The 19,371-nt window shown below is 41.7% G+C and overlaps 1 protein-coding gene across 4 annotated transcripts in view; it reads left to right on the top strand.

Moving 5' to 3' along the window:
• Window positions 1-19,371, top strand: part of bpgm (2,3-bisphosphoglycerate mutase) — a 59,848-nt gene that overhangs the window by 21,802 nt on the left and 18,675 nt on the right. For 2 of the 4 annotated variants that reach the window (XM_086010137.1, XM_086010139.1), the window contains exon 2: window positions 6,681-7,323. In XM_086010137.1, the coding sequence (XP_085866263.1) occupies window positions 6,726-7,323 (598 nt within the window). In that variant the 5' untranslated portion in view covers window positions 6,681-6,725. Of the gene's footprint in view, window positions 1-3,954; window positions 4,059-6,515; window positions 6,577-6,680; window positions 7,324-19,371 lie in introns of those variants that run through there. The other 2 variants (XM_086010138.1, XM_086010136.1) reach the window with 2 other exon arrangements.

The raw sequence follows: 19,371 nt of genomic DNA, 5'->3' as shown, positions 1-19,371 counted from the left end.
GAATCTGTATGCGTAGAGCTGAGAAATACCATGGGGCAGAAAACGTTAGTGAGAGTTGTATACAGACCCCAAACAGTAATGCTGAGGTTGGGGATGGCATTAAACAGGAAATCAGAGATGCGTGCAATAAGGGCACAGCAGTCATCATGGGTGACTTTAATCGACATATAGATTGGGCTAACCAAATTAGTAATAATACTGTGGAGGAGGGATTCCTAGAGTGTATACGGGATGGAATCCTGGACCAATATGTCGAGGAACCAATTGGAGATCAGGTCATCTTAGATTGGGTATTATGTAATGAGAAAGGATTCATTAGCAATCTTGTGCGAGGCCCCTTGGGAAGGAGCGATCATAATATGACAAAATTCTTCATTTAAGATGGAGAGTGAAGTAGTTGACTCAGAGACTTGGGTCCTGAATTTAAATAAAGGAAACTACGATGGTATGAGGCGTGAGTTGGGTAGGATTGATTGAGGAATGTTACTGAAAGGGTTGACGGTGGATAGGCAATGCCAAACATTTAAAGATCGCGTGGATGAACTACAGAATTTGTTCATCCCTGTTTGGCATAAAAATAAAACAAAAAAGTGACTCAACCATGGCTAACTAGGGAAATTAGGGATAGCATAAGATCTAAGGAGAGGACATATAAATCGGCCAGAAAAAGCAGTAAACCTGAGGATTGGGAGCAGTTTAGGATTCAGCAAAGGAGGACAAAGGGATTAATTAAGAGGGGGAAAATAGAGTGTGAGAGTAAGCTTGCAAGGAACATAAAAACTGACTCTCAAAGCTTCTATAGATATGTGAAGAGAAAAAGATTGGTGAAGTCAAGCGTAGGTCCCTTGCAATCAGAATCAGGGGAATTTATAATGGGGAACAAAGAAATGGCAGACCAATTAAATACATACTTTGGTTCTGTCTTCACAAAGGAGGACACACATAACCTCCCAGAGATGCCGGGGGACATAGGGTCTAATGAGAGGGAGGAATTGAATGAAATCAGTATTTATAGGGAAATGGTGTTGGGGAAATTGATGGGATTGAAGGCTGATAAATCCCCAGAGCCTGATAATCTACATCCTAGGGTACTTAAGGAAGTGGCCCTAGAAATAGTAGATACATTGCTGGTCATCTTCCAAATTGCTAGAGACTCTGGAACAGTTCCCATGGATTGGAGGGTAGCTAATGTAACCCCACTATTTAAAAAAGGTGGTAGAGAGAAAATGGGAAATTATAGACCTGTAAGCCTGACGTCAGTAGTGGGGAAAATGCTAGAGTGCATTATAAAAGATGTAATAGCAGAGCACTTGCAAAACAGTGACAGGATTGGACAAAGTCAACATGGATTTACAAAAGGTAAATCATGCTTGACTAATCTACTGGAATTTTTTGATGATGTAACTGGTAGAATAGATAAAGGAGAACCAGTTGGACTTTCAGAAGGCTTTCGATAAGGTCCCGCATAAGAGATTAGTGTGCAAAGTTAAAGCACATGGGATTGAGGCTAAGGTACTGACTTGGATAGAGAACTGGTTGGCAGACAGGAAGCAAAGAGTTGGAATAAACGGCTCTTTCTCCGAGTGGCAGGCAGTGACTAGTGGGGTACCGCAGGGATCGGTGCTAGGACCCCAGCTATTCACAATATATATTAATGATCTAGACGAGGGAACTAGATGTAATATCTCCAAGTTTGCAGACAACACAAAGCTGGGTGGGCGTGTGTGCTGTGAGGAGGATGCAGAGAAACTCCAGGATGATTTGGACAGGGGTGATTGGGCAGATGCAGTATAATGTGGATAAATGCGAGGTTATCCACTTTGGTGGCAAAAACAGGAAGGCAGATTATTATCTGAACGGCAATAGATTGGGAAAAGGGGAAGTGCAACGAGACCTGGGTGTCCTTTTGCACCAGTCGCTGAAGGTAAGCATGCAGGTGCAGCAGGTGGTTAAGAAGGCAAATGGTATGTTGGCCTTCATAGCAAGAGGATTCGAGTACAGAAGCAAGGATGTCTTGCTGCAGTTGTACAGGGCCTTGGTGAGACCACACCTTGAGCATTGTGTGCAGTTTTGGTCGCCTTATCTGAGGAAGGATGTTCTTGCCATGGAGAGAGTGCAGCGAAGATTCACCAGACTGATACATGGGATGGCAGGAATGACGTATGAAGAGAGATTGGGTCGATTGGGCTTGTATTCGCTCGAGTTTAGAAGAATGAGAGGGGATCTCATTGAAACTTATAACATTTTGACAAGACTAGACAGACTAGATGCAGGAAGGATGTTCCCGATGGCGGGGGAGTCCAGAACCAGGGTCACAGGCTAAGGATAAGGGGTAAGCCATTTAGGACAGAAATGAGGAGGAATTTCTTCACCCAGAGAGTGGTGAACATGTGGAATTCTCTACCACAGAAGGCAGTTGAGGCCAATTAATTAACTATATTCAAGAAGGAGTTGGATATATTTCTTAAGGCTAAAGGGATCAAGGGATATGGGGAGAAAGCAGGGACAGGGTACTGAATTTGGATGATCAGCCGTGATCTCATTGAATGGCGGAGCAGGCTCGAGGGGTCGAATGGCCTACTCCTGCTCCTATCTTCTATGTAGAACAGAGAAGGCAAGTATTTATGGACACCAGCTGATGCAAAGCTGATAATGTTAATGAATAGAAGTTTTGTAATAACTATTGGGGCTTTTTCTGGTGGGGGGGAGGGGGGTGCAACGACGCAGGGGTTTTGGGGTCATCATCTTGTATGTGAATTGCCTTGTCTGTGGGTATATACAGTAAAATTCCTTCCTCATTCGACATCCTTGACCTACTCCAAGTGACTGATTCAGTGATAGTCGGAAGCATAATTATCAGTTGGAGCAGACCGTTGAAATGGAAAATTATTCATGGCTGAGTACAGAAATGAGCTATTTTCACAGTATGATTATTCTGAAAATGCTTCATCTGATTTTTTTAAATTACCCTTTTTTTACTATATTGTAACCCTAGTGGGATGGCTTTTAGACATTACCTGAAAGTTTTGTTTGTGAAATCTATCAATGTTAAATACATGAAGCTAACTGTCAGCCTTTTTATTTAGAAATGTCTCATTGGATACGCAAGTCCCTAACCAAATTGTCTTGACTAGTTTTTTTTGTCATAACAATTCATACTCAAAAGTATGAATGGGAATCACTGAAAAAAGACACTAAAACTTTTTTTAAATTAAAAACAATCGCATTTTTAAAATGAGTTAAAATTACATTAAATTTAATTAAATTTAGAAAAATAATTCAAATTTATTACGGGGCTAAAGAAACTTTTTTTTAAGTATTTTTAAATTATGAGTGAGAATTTAAAAAAAAAAAAAAAAAAAAACTTTTTTAAAACTCTTATGCTGGTAAAAGCAAGCCTTCTCCAGGGCAGGCATCCGATCTGTCAAGCGGATTCTTGGCAGATCGGAAATGCCGGTTTTCAGCGCATGCACTTCGCATGCCTGAAACCGGCAGTTCCAATGTCCCCACGGGTGTATACACACCCGTAGATATTGGAAAATACGGGCTAATGAGACATTTTCAGCATATACCAAGTAAAATCTGCCTGCCACTTCAACGATTGAGATGTAGACAGTGAGGAGGGAAAAGATCATAAGTTGTTTACTGGCTTCAAAGTGAAGTCATGGCAATTTGAAGCTATAAGCAAGATAATCAAACACCAGGTTCCATCTTATAGGCATTTTGATTACAAGTTGCCTTTTGTATAGATAACCTGAGACTGGATTTAGAATATTTTGGGAATTGTACCTTAAGTACATTGATGCAGAACAGGAGGATAATGACTGCTGGACTTGCAGAGCTGAACTTATTTGACGGAAGAAAATTAGAGGGCGTGATCCATAATAAGGAATATTAATTTCCTGCTGTAGATGAAATTACAGCACCACTGTAGGTAGGAATTTGAGGCATGGCTAGACCATGACCTGGTCCTGTGCGATCGATATGGTTGGTTAAAGGCCAGTGCCCAGAGTTCATTGCCTTGTCTAGCTCAAGCTGCTAAGAATGCAGTTTTCCAGGTAAGAGCAGCTATGTCTTGATTCAAGTTTGGTAACTTACCTGGTTTAGATTTCAAAAGGACTTGTTTGTTTGAGAAACTCCGAAGTTGAATGTGAACTGTTCGGTATCTCCTTTACTGCTTGCGTCTATAAATAACACTTTTCATAAATCTGTTTAATAGATTAGCCTATTCCAAGAAGTTAGCCTATTCCAAGAAGTTTCTAACATTGTTGATATTATTTGCTTTCAAATTGATGCGAAACATACTGGAATTCTAAGTAGCAAGTTTACAATAGCGGGCAGTATTATCTATACTAAATGCAATCTGGCTTAAGTGTCTGAATACTGGCTTGCCAATGTCATTTGCTTTCTCCGATGAGAAGCGGTAGTGGGAGGAGACATGAATCCTAAAGGGTATTTTTTTGGCAGTTTTCTATTGTGGCCACATGGACCTACAAATATAAGGATGCTGGTTGAGAAAGGCATTTTTAAAAATCTGTTTTGGGTCTTTTCTACCTTTCTTGCTCTAAATTTTCTGGCCTTTGTATTAAGGAGTGCCTTAAAGAGGCGAGGGAAATACGGGGCGGGGGATAGAAATTCTGGAGTCTGGGCTGAAGGCACAGCCACCATTGGTGTGGCGAGGAGAGCGGCAGTGGACAAGAGGCCAGAGCCGGAATAACTGATTTTGGGGGGTGGGGGCACACGGTTATTGGGTTGGAGAAGATTGGGGGGGCGGGGGGGCGGTTATTGGTTGGAGAAGATTAGAAATGGGGAGGAGTGAGACCATAGAGATTTAAATTTGAGGTACTGTACTGGGAGAGCAGGAGCCAGTGTAGGTCAGCGAGGATGGAGCGATGGGTGAGCAGGACTTGGTGCCGGATAGTATACAAGAGCTGGAATAATCTGTGTCATCATAGGCTCTCTCCTGCCTTTAACAAGCAATAGAGCATCAAAGCTTCACGCCTCATTTTAGTTTTAAATTATTAAATTAATTTATTTAATATGTGAACAAGTGAATATATATATATAAATCTACAGTATCTAGCTCTTGAAAAGTCAACCATAATGGTTACAATTTAATGCTGAGCGATTGTCTTGTAGGACACTTTTGTATACAGTGTTTCTTAACCACTGCAGTAGCTGATACTCTATTCTCGAGAGTTCTAAGTAACTCCAATTCAAACAGCTATAGCTCTTTAAATATCTCCAGAAATGGTTGACCAAGACTTTTTGGATTTGACTAACTGTTAACTTTCACTTGAAAATAATTGGCTGCCATACACCTAACCGAACAAAACACAATCTGTTTGCGTTAGAAAGTAGCTTTGTTTCTCTCAAGCTTGGTTGGTAACCATGAAGTTTGCAACATTTTATGTCGAGTTAGCCTTCAGATTGTTTTTTTTTGTTGACTCTCTACCTCATGCTATCACCCATACACATTATTCCTCTCTTTAGACACATTAGCCCAGAAATTCGGGTCGGGGGCTTCCCGCGGGTGTAAGCCCCCGATCTGCACTTGCCTAGCGCGCCGGCCGTTGAGCTGTGGTCCCCCGTGGAATTCCGATCCTGGGCCTGCTCCAGCTGCCGGCGCGCAGTGCTTGCGTATCCCAGGGGCGCAGTTAGTTCGATTCGTCCCCTGGGACCACGTGGGCCATGGGGAGCCAATGGGAACAGGGAATGCTCCATTCATAAGTTTGACAGGAAGTGCTGTCAAAACTTAGAAATACTACGGGCCCCAAAACATCACTAAATCTTCAAATAATTTTTTTTTTAAATCACATTTTTTAAATAAATTATAAATTACACGAAATAACTTTTAAACAATTTAAATTTTTGAAAAAAATAATTTTATTTTCTATTGGGGCTAAAAATAAACTTACCTTTCTTTAAAGTATTTAAAAATAATAAACCTGTGGAAAAAATGTTTTAATTTTAATTAATTCGCTACTTACCTTGTAAAAAGCAGGCCTTATGCCTGCTTTTTAAATGTGTAACTTCTGCAGACTTATCCTCCCGGGAAAACCTGTATATAAAAAAAAAACACGCAAGTTCGATGCGCACGCGCAGTCTCTCACTTGCAAGCGTTCGACCTCTGAACCCTGTCTTTCAGGGAAATGGAAGTGCCGGTTTCCCACGCATGCGCAGTGCATGCAGGAAACCGGCACTTCCATCGGGCTTACGGGTGAGTACCCCGTGCGTACTCACCCGTGGAGACCCGAATTTCTGGGCCGATACTTTCTAATTCTGCTAAGTTAAGGTGGGATCTAATTAGAAAGGGTAAATATTAGACAAGAGATGTCTGATTTGCAATCTTGATTTTTAGGTTGTACTACACTGCATTCTGTGGATATGGGTTATTTGGTGGTGGTCCCTGATAACTAATGATATTTCATAAACTGGCAGCAGCATGCACTTTGACCTTTTTCTTTGAGCAGATCCAAAATAGCAAACTATTTAAATATAGTGTAGTGATCAAGGCATTCGCTGATGCCTGACTGCCTTGTGGCTCATGCTCCCTGCAAGGAACTCACTCTCTATGTATCCTAACCTCACCATGCTTTTAATATATTAAGTGGTTATGTATTCAGTCTGTAATAACTACATTTCTATGTAATACTCTCGTTATTTCTCCTATTTTGCAGAGGCCCTTGAAGCTGTGCAAACAATTTAACTACATTCAGATCACTATGACGTTCAAGCTGGTGTTGCTGAGGCATGGCGAAGGCACTTGGAATAAAGAAAACCGATTTTGCAGTTGGGTTGATAAGCGGCTGACTCCTAATGGTATAAAAGAAGCCCAAACCTGTGGAAAACTCCTAAAAGAAGCTGGATTTGAATTTGATCTTGTGTTTACGTCCATTTTGAGCCGATCTATTCAAACCGCATGGTTTGTTTTGCATGAGATGGGGCAAGAATGGGTAGAGAGTGTAAGTTCATGGCGACTTAATGAGCGTCATTATGGAGCATTAATAGGTCTTAACCGGGCAGAGTTGGCCTTAATTCACGGAGAAGCAAAAGTTAAGCTTTGGAGAAGAAGTTATGATGTCATCCCTCCTCCTATTGATGAATCACATTCATACTTCTATGACATTTACAATGATCGAAGGTATAATTATTGTGATGTTCCAAAAGACCAGCTACCCAAAACTGAGAGTTTGAAAGATGTTCTTGCTAGACTACTGCCTTATTGGAATGATGTAATTGTGCCAGAATTGAAAAAGGGGAAATGCATTCTAATATCTGCGCATGGAAACAGTACCAGGGCTCTGCTCAAACATCTGGAAGGTAATATGATGAATTAATTTTTTCCTTGCATCATGATTTAAATGGGGTCGTAGCATATGCCTTTGCCATGGATGTTGACTCGTTCCTGACCTCAATTTCAACTGAGTCTTTTTGGTATGCCAGGCACACTACTATGGAAAGAATAGATAGGGGAACCCTTTCACACCTAGGCCTCGATTTTAACTGACCCGTGGAGTCGGGATTGGAGGCGTGCGGGGGGGTTAAAGTCCCGAATTCGGGGGTCCCGACACCATCCCGCCCCCAACCCGCCTCCATGTAAGTGTCAAAGGAGGCGGGTACCCACCCTGCCTTGGGACCCGCCTACCCAAGGCGGGAAGGGATTAGTGACAATTAACTGCCTGTTAACAGGCAGTTTTTAGCCTGATCCCTAGTTTAAACCTTGAAGTGTGGGATTCCCGACGGCTCCAAACCACGCCAAGTTAGAGGAGTCGGGCCGTCGGGTTGAAGGACTTGGAGAGGTTGAGATGTCGGTGTTCAGGTGAGTGATGTGTGCATGAGTGCAAAGGTAAGTGTGTTTGGTGTGTCTAAAGTGTGTAAAGAAGTTTAAATTACCTGTACTTACCTTTTCAGCCTTCCTTCCTCTAGGTTTCGAGAGTTCATCATCTAACCGGCACAGAAAGCAGAATGGCTGCGAACTGTCAAAAGTGACAGCCTGCAGCTTTCTGTGCCGGAGAGATTTCTAACTGAGTCTGTGTAGAAGGACTCAGGTTAGAAGTAAGACTCAGTGTTTGACAGCTTCAAACAGCTGTGAAACACTGATATTTCATCTGTCAAAACATCTTGACAGATGAAATTTCAGTCTGTGGTGGCCCTTAATTGGCCTGCTGAGCCCGCTGGGCGGGCTCAACAAGGTCAATCAAGTTAAAATCGCGTGGATTGGCTGCATCTTGATGGAGGCGGGACTACAACCCTGAAAGTTGTAGTCCCAACTTCTGAATGAAAATCACCCCCCTGGTGCTTGGGATCAACAGGAGTGCAGGGGCAAGAGAAAGCTAAGAATTGGATAAGCGAGTACCTTTACCTTGTAACTTGGGAAATTTTATTTCCTGTATATAGCCAATAAAGCTATAAAATAATTTATCTAGCAACATCCTAGTCAATTGTTCAAAGGCTTTAATGAGCTAGAATGCATTGGGTATTAAATCCCATGGCTCCGGCACTCCGGGGAAGTGGTCTAAATAGGCAATGAGAGGGCTAGAAGTTTCCCTACATTTGCAACTGCTTAGCTTCTTTCCTTGTGGGAGGCCCAGGTTAGATTGGCATGACTTGTCCATGTCCTTTCATTTATTGGTAGATTCTCCAGACTAGGCATTGAGGATTTGTTGTTTTCATTCAAAGTTTACTTACTTGTCTCACATTTGATTGGTACAGTGCCTGGCTGTTGAATTGTAATTTGCTGATTTTTTTTTTATGAACACACAATTTGAGCCAATTGAGTGCAACTGTGACAGGGGGTTTGCATATCAAGTATGACTACTGAAATGTGAAATCTGAAATGTCACGGACGTACATTCCTAAAGTTTTTCTAATGCTACTAGGTAGTAGGAAAGATAATGGAATATTTACTCAAAGATGTAATAGAAAAAAAATCTAAAAACCAAAAATCTAGAGTTGTCAGCATGGATTTCAAAAGGGAATGTTATGCTTGACCAACCTTATTGAATTCTTTGAAGTAACTGAGTAGACAAGGGTAATGTAGTAGATGTAATATATTTGGATTTTCAGAAGGCCTTCAATGAGGTACTGCATAGTAGACTTGTGACTTAAGGTCAGAACATGTGGAGTCCGGACAAGTAGCAGAAAACAGAGTAGGCGTTAAAGGTAGTTACTGAGACTGGCAGAAGGTGGGAACTGGTGTTCCACAAGGATCAGTGCTGGGACCACTGTTGTTCAACATTAACAAACAATTTGGAATCTGAAGTACAATTTCAAAATTTATAGGTGACACCAAATTGGGGGTATAGTTAATACTGAGGAGGACTGCAACAAAAATACAAGACTTTACTAAAAGTTGCAGAATGGGTGTGTTATTGGCAAATTAATTTCAATATAGATAAGTGTGAGGTGGTGCATTTTGGTAGGAAGAATGAGGAGGCCACATACTCCTTGCAAAATAAGTGTCTAAATGGGATAGAGGAGCAGAGGGATCTAGGGCTCCAGATACATGCCACTAAAAGTAGCGATGCCGGTTAATAAGTCCATAAAAAGACAGCCCAAGCATTGGGGTTCATTTTTAGAGGGATAGAATTGAAAAGCAGCAGTTATGTTCAACTTGTGTACCACCTTGGTTAGACCACACTTGGCTTACTGTGCGCAGTTCTGGTATCCATGTTATAAAACAGATAGAGGTACTGGAGAAGGTTCAAAAAAAGATTTACAAGGATGATACCAGAACTGAGAGCATACCTATCGGAAAAGATTGAACAGGCTTGGCACTCTCTTTCTCTAGAAAAGAGAAGGCTGAGTAGTGACCTGGTAGTGGTCTTTAAGATGATGATAGGGTAAACATGGAGAAGATGTTTCGACTTGTGGGGGAGACCAAAACTAGGGGCCATCAATATAAGCTAGTCACTAATAAATCCAATAGCGAGTTCAGGAGAAACTTTTTTTTATACCCAGAGTGGTTAGAATGTGGAACTCACTATGACGAGAAGTTAAGGCTAATAGTACAAGATGCATTTAAGGGGAAGCTAGATAAGCACATGAGGGAGAAAGGAGCAGAGGGATATGCTAATGGGGTTAGATGAAGAGGGATGGGAGAAGGCTCGTGTGGAGCATAAACTCTGGCATGGACCAGTTGGGCCGACTAGCCTGTTTCTGTGCTGTACATATGTAATGTAATTCTATGTACAAGCAAATCTTGGGAAACTGCTTGTGGTAAGTCTGAGGATACACTCTTGTATACCGAGGAATATTATTCTGGTGTTAAAATGTACGTGTCCTTTTAAGACTACAAAGCCAAATTCATAAATGAACACTTCGGAGTTCATTCAGAGTTTAATTGCAATTCAGGCTGAAGATCAGAGCCTTGGCTTTGTTGAGAAGGCCAGTGATGGACATCTGAAGTTTAACAGACAGGATGTGTACACATCCTAAGCTTTTATAACACAATCAACTGCTACATTTTTCAATCCTGATCAATGAAAACATTTTCTTTTGAAATGAATGAACAATGACTACTGTAGAGAAATGAAGATCTACATTAATCCCTTTGAGTGCAAACTCCCAAGATGCTGAAGGACCTTTGCCTACACCTATTTAAAACATGTGCATTTAATGTTCCCTCTAATTTTTGATGTGCGGTATCTTTTCCAGCGGAACAGCTGGTGAGCGGCCTGCACTGGACCTCCCGATCGATGCACGCCAGTGTAGTTTAGGGGGAACGTTGGTGCAGGGCATTCCTGGCACTGAACATTAGACATGATGGGTACTTTACATCTATGCCTAGTTTTGGAGCCCCAAGACCTTGTTACCCAATGATATGTTTTACTCACTCTCTCACCCACCCACTCGGTGCTAATGGGCACACCCCATTGCATAATTAACCCCATTATTCCAAACTTGTCACTACCGATTTAGTTAAAATAATCTCTCTCGAATACCTTTTGAGATGGATCCTGACTTTAATTTTGTTAAATTGGTATCAGTGAATGGTCAATGATTTACATCTAAGCCATTTATATTTCCATCTTTGCCTCTTTTGAGAGCGCTGATTCGCACTTTTGTGACCTAGCATCCAATGTCTACTGACTCACTGCATGGCTCCTGTGATCAGTGAGCACCACAGAATAAGTATATTATCTGCCCCAACTTTACCATTTTACATTTGTTACAGATGTTTAATTTGCATGGGCTTCTCTAGCATAGGGAATACTAAATGTTGTCTCCCCGTTAAAGGGAACATAAAGTACAGCATGGAGACTCTGCAGTACATCTGGCTCGTCTTAAAAAAATTAGAACCCCTTCATAGCAAACTCCTTCAAATATCTATCCAATTTCCCCTTGAATTGTTCCACTCCATCTGCCTTCCTGGGCCGTCTGTGCAGAAATAAAAACTGATATCATTCCTCTTCTGAGCTTGCACCCATGTCCCCTGATTCTGGTGTTTGTAGCAATCTCAAACATATTGGGGTTCAAATTATCTCCTTCCTTAAGGAAGGCACTGGTTGAAGAAATTATTAATGGTGTCCTCCCTGTAAGAGGAAGCACTTGTTGACGCTTCGCCTAATGCCAGAAAGAACTGCACACACCTTTGCTGCACTACTCTGCATTATCTGGCATCTGTGCACATCAAATTCTTTGTTTTGTCCAGCAGCTATTTCACCTGTTGAGATTCATTTTGAATATTCTCTCGCCACCATACTGGTCACCTAGCTTGGTGGCCTCCTGGCTTTGTGGTGATAAATGTTTTATAATGGAAGAACCTTCTTTCAGGTGGCTTCTGGATAGTGTACAGTAAACTTGCCATTTTACAGTCCTCACTTGAACCCTTAAGCAGTGTTTGTTGATGGCCATTGCATTGTGGAATATGGAGAATATATAATGGGAATAATGGAATTCAGTTTATATAACACAGCCCTTTTTAAGTTTGGACAGTAACAGTCTCGTTGCCTGTTGAACTGACTCTCGTGCCCCAATGCCCACACTTCGCAACCAAGGTCAGAGCGTAGTGATTAGCAGTGGGAAGTTTGGTTGCTTTTTTCTTTTGTTGGGTTGTGGGGACACTGAGGTCAATTGCAGTGCTCCTATTAATGTTTTAGCTGAGCATAGCCTAGGGTTGAACTGGGACACTTGGCTTTGCACCGCACAATTCATTTTCTAGTTTATAAAGGTTGACTGGTTTGCCGGAATCCTATATCTTAAAATGTGCTGTCCTAAACTCTAATCTGTTAAATTATACATCCTACAAGCAACCTTTATCTTTTGGATATGCTGTACAGCTTGTATTACAGAGAGTGTGAAATGACCTTTGTGACATTTAGAAATGGCAGAACATCCAAAGCCATATTTGCAAAGCCTTACTTTATTAATAGATTGCTGAGTGTAGAACCAACTGCGGTTAGCCTGTTGGTGTGAGATGAGCCTAATAAATCTAAACTTGCTCTCATTAGGGAGTGAACTGCAATGCTTTATTTTAAAACCAGTCTTATTTTTAACAGCATTTTGCACCTTGTAACTTTTTAAACCATAAGCTGGCTGTCCATACTCTACAAATGTATGTTTGTAGTGCCACATGGCAGCACCGTCTCTCCTAGAGTCAAAGTTGTGGGTTCAAGCCCCAAACTGGATTTGGCCACCTATTCTAGACCGAGACACCGTCTATCCGAGGTCATTAAACCAATACCTGGTTTGCCTGCTCAGGTGGGCATCCCATGGCATTATTTGAAGAGCAGTGAATTCTCCTGAATCCTGGTCAAATTGATTTGACAACCAATATCACTTGAAAGCAGATTACCTGGCCATTCATTTGTGGGACCTGATTTGTACACGTTGGTTGTTACGTTTGTTTAAATAACTTCAAAATCTTGCATTGGCTATAATGTGATGAGGTGTGTTATGAATGTTTGTTTTTATTTTTCCCTTAATGAACAGTAGAATACAGCTGTGTTTACATGCCACATACAATGTTTGTCATGTGAATAGTATATAAACAAAACAATGCTACATGAACTATAACAAAAATAGGATTAAATCTATATTTGTAATTTGTACAGTTAGAATTTTTAAATTTGTCCTTGATGTGGCTGACACTGGCAAGGTAGCGTTACACTATACCATATACTATTGTACCTTCCTACTGATGAACTTGCTGTGCATTTCCCAGCATCTTCAGTCTTTTCCTTTTTACCTCCCTGGTTAGTATCCTTGAGCGCGCACAGGTCAGCGGAGTGAATCACAAGACTGAGGTTTCTCTTCAATTTTTGATGGTTTGGGTATTGTAGGGAATAGAATGGTATGGGTATCGAAGGGGGAGAGAGAGCAAATGTTGACATATTAAGCTTTAGAAAGGAAAATAAGATCATTCATAAATAGCAGGGGGGGTGGCAGGTAGCAGGGGGATTGGATCAGTGTGGATGTGTCACTAACCGTAGAGACAGCAATCTAATCCATTGCCAACTCCAGGTGGCCTCTGCTGGGAGCTTCAATAACAAGGTGCCAGTGATGCAGTGATGTCAGATCTTTCTTTCAGCTCATTTGGCCAAGCTCATCAGCTATTCTGCCTGTAGAGGGGGGAGAGATTGTGGTTCAAAGTCTGTGACAAAAGCCTGTGCATTTTTGGATAGGCCAAGACTGCCATTACAATCTCCTGTTGTAAGGGGCTGCACTGCAGATGAGCTGGGAACTACCAGCATTTCCAAGTCTGACTGCATGCTCTCGATAGATGTGAGATGTGGGCTGTGGAATGCTCCATAAGTGCTGCTGCATGTTGAAAGATGCAAGGCACAATCCCCAATGACTAACAAAGAACGTATCCTTCTTAAAAGCTAGTCACCACAGGAATTTCTGGATAGTTTTATCCAGAGCACAGTAACACCCCAGAGGAAAGCATAGGTTCAGGAAGGAAGGGGAGGGGGAGACTGTCTGGGAGCCGGGTAGTGGGGACTTCGAGGTTGAGAAGGAGGTCCTGTAGACACTGGTACTGTCCAATAGTTACTATGTACTTGCTACCTGTGAGGACAAGGAGATTGTCTGCATTGCGGCTGTCCTCTCTGTAGTCTAAGGCACCATGGCTGTCCGGGAAGGGTGAGCAGAATAGAAATGAGATAGGGGACTCTATAATTAGGGAGATAGTGTCCTCTGCAGTCATGAATGAGAGTCCCGAAGGTGTGTTGCCTACTCTGTGCCAGGTTAAGGGATATCTCAAGGCGGCTGGTGAGGAATTTGGAAAGGGAGGGGGGCAATCCAGCTGTCATGGTCCATGTCAGAACAAACGACATGGGTAGGAACGGAGTATCAAGTTAGCAGCTAAATTTAAAAAGCAGAGTAATAAGCTTTGGATCATTGCCCGAGCCACGTGCAAATTGGCAGAGAACAGACAGATCAGAAGATCTGTGGCTAAAGGGGTTCCTTTTCATGGGGCACTGGCACTAGGAAGGAGCTGTACTAATGGGACGGGCTCCACCTGAACCAGAATGGGACCAGTGTCCTAGTGGAAATGGTAAATAGGGAGGTGGCAAAGGCTTTAAACTAGTAAGGCAGAGGAGGGAGGGATCTACAAGAAATGAAACTATCTTAAATATAAATGAAATGGGAAAGAAGAGCATAGGACAGACTAAGCTAAGGGAGAACATAAATGGCCAGGGAATAAATAGTTATAGAACAGGAGTTTAAAAAGATGGTTAAAAAATAAAGTGAGGAACTGCTATTAAAAATTAGTTGAACTGTCTGTACAGCAATACACACTGTCTGTAATAAAGCAGGGGAACTGGAGCCAATAATACAATGGGAGGAACCAGATATAGTTGGGATTACTGAGACATGGTTACAGAAAAATCAGGACTGGGAATTAAACATTGCAGGGTATAACATATTTAAGAGGGAAAAGGGGGAGGTGGAGTAGCTGTACTTATTAGGGATAACAATGGCAGTAGAAAAAAAGTGAGACAGCCATCAGTAAGACAGAAATTGAATCCATATGGATAGAGATAAGATAATAAAGGATTAATCACACTAATAGGGGTAGTCTACAGACCACCTAATAGTGGAAGGGAGGTGGAGGAAGAAATATGCAAACAAATTAGGAAAATTAATTTAAAAAAATAATCATGGAATTCCATCTACCCTGAAATTAATTTGCTAAAACAGGTAGATAAAGGGGATAAGGGAATAGAGTTCCTACAATGTGTACAGGACTCCTTTCTAACCCAGTATGTAAGTAGCCCAACAAGGGAGGATTCACTGCTGGATCTAGTAATTGGGAGTGAACCAGTGCCAATAAGAGAAGTAAAAGTAGGGAACATTTAGGCAATAGTGATCATAATATAATATGGTTTAAGCTAATGATTGCGAAGGACATAAGCATGATCAAGGTAATAGATTGGAGAAAAGCTGATATTTTTATGGGACTGAGAATAGAACTTGGGAAAATAAAATGGATAACAATTGGCAAATACTGATGTAGGAAACATTTAAAACGGTGTCCAATGAGTCTAGGAAAAATATATTCTGCAAAACAACAAGAACAAACTAAACACTAATGAGACACCATGGATGAATAAGGACATCAGGGAAAAATTGAGGGTAAGGAAAGAGGCATACATTAAGTACGTGGACAGCAGGGAAGAGCACGATGAGTGAGAATATGAAGAGATTAGGAATGAAGTCAAAAAACAATTAGGAAGGCAAAGAGGAACTATGAAATTATCAAAACATAAAACAAAATAGTAAAATTTCCCCAAGCACACTTTTTAAAAGTGGGATGGGAATAGGGCTACTAAGGGACAGACAGACCATAAAATCACAGGCAAATCATAGTGAAATGACAATGTTAAATCATTTTACTTCAGTCTTTACTAGGGAGACGGATCAGGTGGACATGACATCAGAAGATGCGATTAGAAATGATATAACCGCATTTAAAATAAAAAAGAGACAAATTAAATAAACTAATCAAATTCCGAGTATAAAACCCCTGGTCCAGATGGACTGCGTCTACACATTTTAAAAGAATCTAGGGAAGAGGTAGCAGAGACACTGTTACACATTTAATTTGTTAGAAAAAGAGCTAGTGCCAGAGGACTTGTGGATAGCTGATGTTCCATCTCCCTTCTTAAATATAGGTATAAAACATGCCCAGGGAGCTATAGACCAATCAGCTTAACATCAGTGGTAGGAAAGGTAATGGAATCCCGACTGAAGGAGAAAAAGAAAAATGTCTAGAAACCAAAAATATAATGGTCAGCATTGATTTCAAAAGGGAAGGTCTTGCTTGACCAAACTCATTGAATTCTTTTGAAGAGGTAACCGAGTAGACAAGGGTAATGTAGTAGGTGTAATATATCTAGATTTCCAAAAGGCTTTTGATAAGGTACCACATAATCGACTAATAAGGTCAGAGCATGCGGCGTCAATGGACAAGTAACAGAATGGCTAGCTAGCTGGCTGCAAGACAAAGTGGAGAGTAGGGGTAAAATCAGAACGGCAGGAAGTGGGATCCCACAAAGATCGGTGCTGGGACCACTTTTGTAAACAATTTATATGAAAGATTTAGACTTTGGAATCAAAAACACAATTTCTAAATTTGTGGATGCCACCAAATTTTTTTTTTGTGCTGGGGGGTGGTGCGGGGGGATATAGCCAATACTGAGGAGGACAACAAATTACAAGACATTAATAAACTTGCAGAATGGGCATGTAATTGGCAAATAAATTTCAACGCAAGTGTGAGGTTTCATTTTGGTTCAAATCAGGAGCCACGTGACCCCGAGCTGTCCTGCAGCCGGTCAGTAAAGTGGGTGAGGCTGTGTGGCGGGCTGAGATTGGTGGGAGGGATGTTAATCTCCTGTTTTTAACCAGTCGAAGGGGTGGACCACTGAGGGACTTTAATTTATGCAGCGATCGTGCTCTGTGGCCACAGTGCGCTTGCTTTGCAACCCCCCCCCCCCCCCCCCCACCGAATCCCCAGGCAGTCCTGTGAAGTTTGGTTCAAGAGAAATCGGCCCTGGAGCTAAAATGTCTGAGTAACGGGGGCTGCTTGTGGTGTATGTAACTTGTTCCACCTTAAGAGAACTTAAACCTGTTCCACCTTAAGAGATGTACTACTTTCTCTGGCTGCTGTATACGGTAATACCGGTGGTGACCACACCGGTATATAAGTGCTGTGTAGTAATTTGCTGGGTAGTTCAGCCCTGACCTTCGACTAGTAAAGACCTGTTAAAGTTATTCTTGTGGTCTGTGTGCAGTGATTCATATTAACCATAACTGGAACACACAGACTTAACACTGCTGGTAACCGGACTAATGAACGGTGGCTGGAGCCAGGCCGTGTGAATGTCCTGGAAGCTGGATCAGAGTGTGCTCTGCGGCCTTGGATGGTGTGGGTGAGTGTCTGGCTGAGAGGAGGGGGAGGAGCCGGTGATTGCGGCCGGCCGATCCGGTGAACAGCGGCTGCATTATTCAGGCGGAAAGTTCTGGCGCTGCTTTTTGCAGATTCAGTTTGCATCAAAATAACACACATTTGTTCGCTACGCAACCTACTTTTTCCGCCCTGGCTACTTTGCTGTGCTCCCACCCTGTGTCCTTGGATTCAGTTAAGAAAATCTGGTCACCCTATCCCAAAATGCAACACTTCACACTTCTCCATATTAAATTTCATCTGCCCATTTCACTAATGTCTATGTCCTCCTGAGGTCTGTTACTATCTTCATTGTTTACTCGAATTCTAAACTTTGTCATCTGTAAAGTTTGAAATTATGCCAAGTCCAGGTGATTAATGTTTATCAGAGAGACCAGTGGTCCTAATAGCAATCCCTGTGGGACACCGCTGTATACTTCCGTCCAGTCTGGAAAAACAACGGTTAACCACTACTTTCTGTCTCTTAGCCAATTTCATATCCATGCTGCCCCTGCCCCTTTAATTCATCCTCATGGGCTTCAATTTTGCTAAATTTCTGTATTTTGTGGCACTTTATCAAATGTCCTTTGAAAGTCCATATACACAGCATTAAGGAAAGAATTTTTATAATGTGTGTGTATACACTTTCTTTGAGTGTTTGAGATTAACATTGTAATTTGTATACCCCTAATTTTATCCCTTATTCATCAATCAGACCATAATTTCTGAAGCTGAACGACGAAGTTTCTGAAGTTTGTAATGCTCAATCAGGATTGCAGCATCAGCTGGCGATCTTGTGTTATACTTGTGTGTCTGCCAGTGTATTATGAAGCAGTACGCTTGTGAAAACAAGAAATAGTTGCTGTGTGTCCTGGAGCAGGGGATGTTCATTAATTCACTGTAAACAAGTTGACCAGCAGAATGATGTTGGCTGTTGTAATTTGTAGCATTTCAACTTAGACTAAATATTTGAATCACAGACTTTATAATATATAAACTAACATTAAAAAATCCTAAGTTTATGTTTGTCTTTTGTTCAGTCAGTCGAAAGAAAATGTGGGTGTGGCAGGGTTGTTGCATTATGCCTGTTTATTTGGCTGTTTTGTGTGAAGTATTGTTGTGTACTAAAGTATTTGAATTAAGCACAAAGCTAGGGGATGAAAATCTCATCAACCCGAGCTGGACCTGTTTGTCAGGAGAACTGAGTGGTGGCTCTTGGCCAAAGTTGTGGAAAAGCAGTATCCAAGTTCTGCCATCAGAGGGTGATGGAGTATTTACCTAGCTGGCAAACTCCTCCAGCAGTCTAGAGGCATTGAACCGTCGATGCTCGCCCTAGAGCTAGAATTATATTGTGCTGAGCCACCAGAAACCTTGATAAAAGTTTTTATTGTTTCTAAAAGCGTATCCTTTTGTATTGGCAGAGGGTGCACATTGAGCACCAATGGAATACCACTGTTCTCGTGAGTGAGAAACTTTTTTTAATGAATGAATTGTAGGGTTACTGTTTCCTTCGATGGTAGTTCTGTCTACATGGTGGTTACCTTGAACGACAAATGAGAGGCTGAACCATTGCAGGCATGTTGGGGGGGAAAAAATAATTAGGGTACAGTGGATGAATATGTTGCCAACAGTGCTGAGATGACCACAGTGGTAACTCTTGAGATTGTGGCGGAGACCACATAGGGACAGTAACACAATTCACTATGTATAGCCAATGTTGTTATCGCGCCACGTTCTGTACGGAACTTGGTTGGGTTATCGGGGCAGGGTCCCTTTTAAGAGTCGTCAATTGTGTGATGACGTCATAGTGCTGCGACGAGGCCGGGTCCCTCAGTCCATGTGGAGAGTTAACAAAGCTAACACGCGTTTTTCTTTGCTGCTATGAAAGTCTCGCAGTCTGTTTATTTCCAGCGACTCCTACATTGGTGACCCCGTTTCTCTTGGACGTTTCCAAAGACTTTATCCGAGATGGC

Source organism: Somniosus microcephalus, chromosome 17 (genome assembly GCF_052327205.1).
Source record: "Somniosus microcephalus isolate GS21.2 chromosome 17, FLI_Smic_1.0, whole genome shotgun sequence".
NCBI lineage: Eukaryota > Metazoa > Chordata > Chondrichthyes > Squaliformes > Somniosidae > Somniosus > Somniosus microcephalus.
This window is presented reverse-complemented; position numbering and strand designations above follow the sequence as displayed.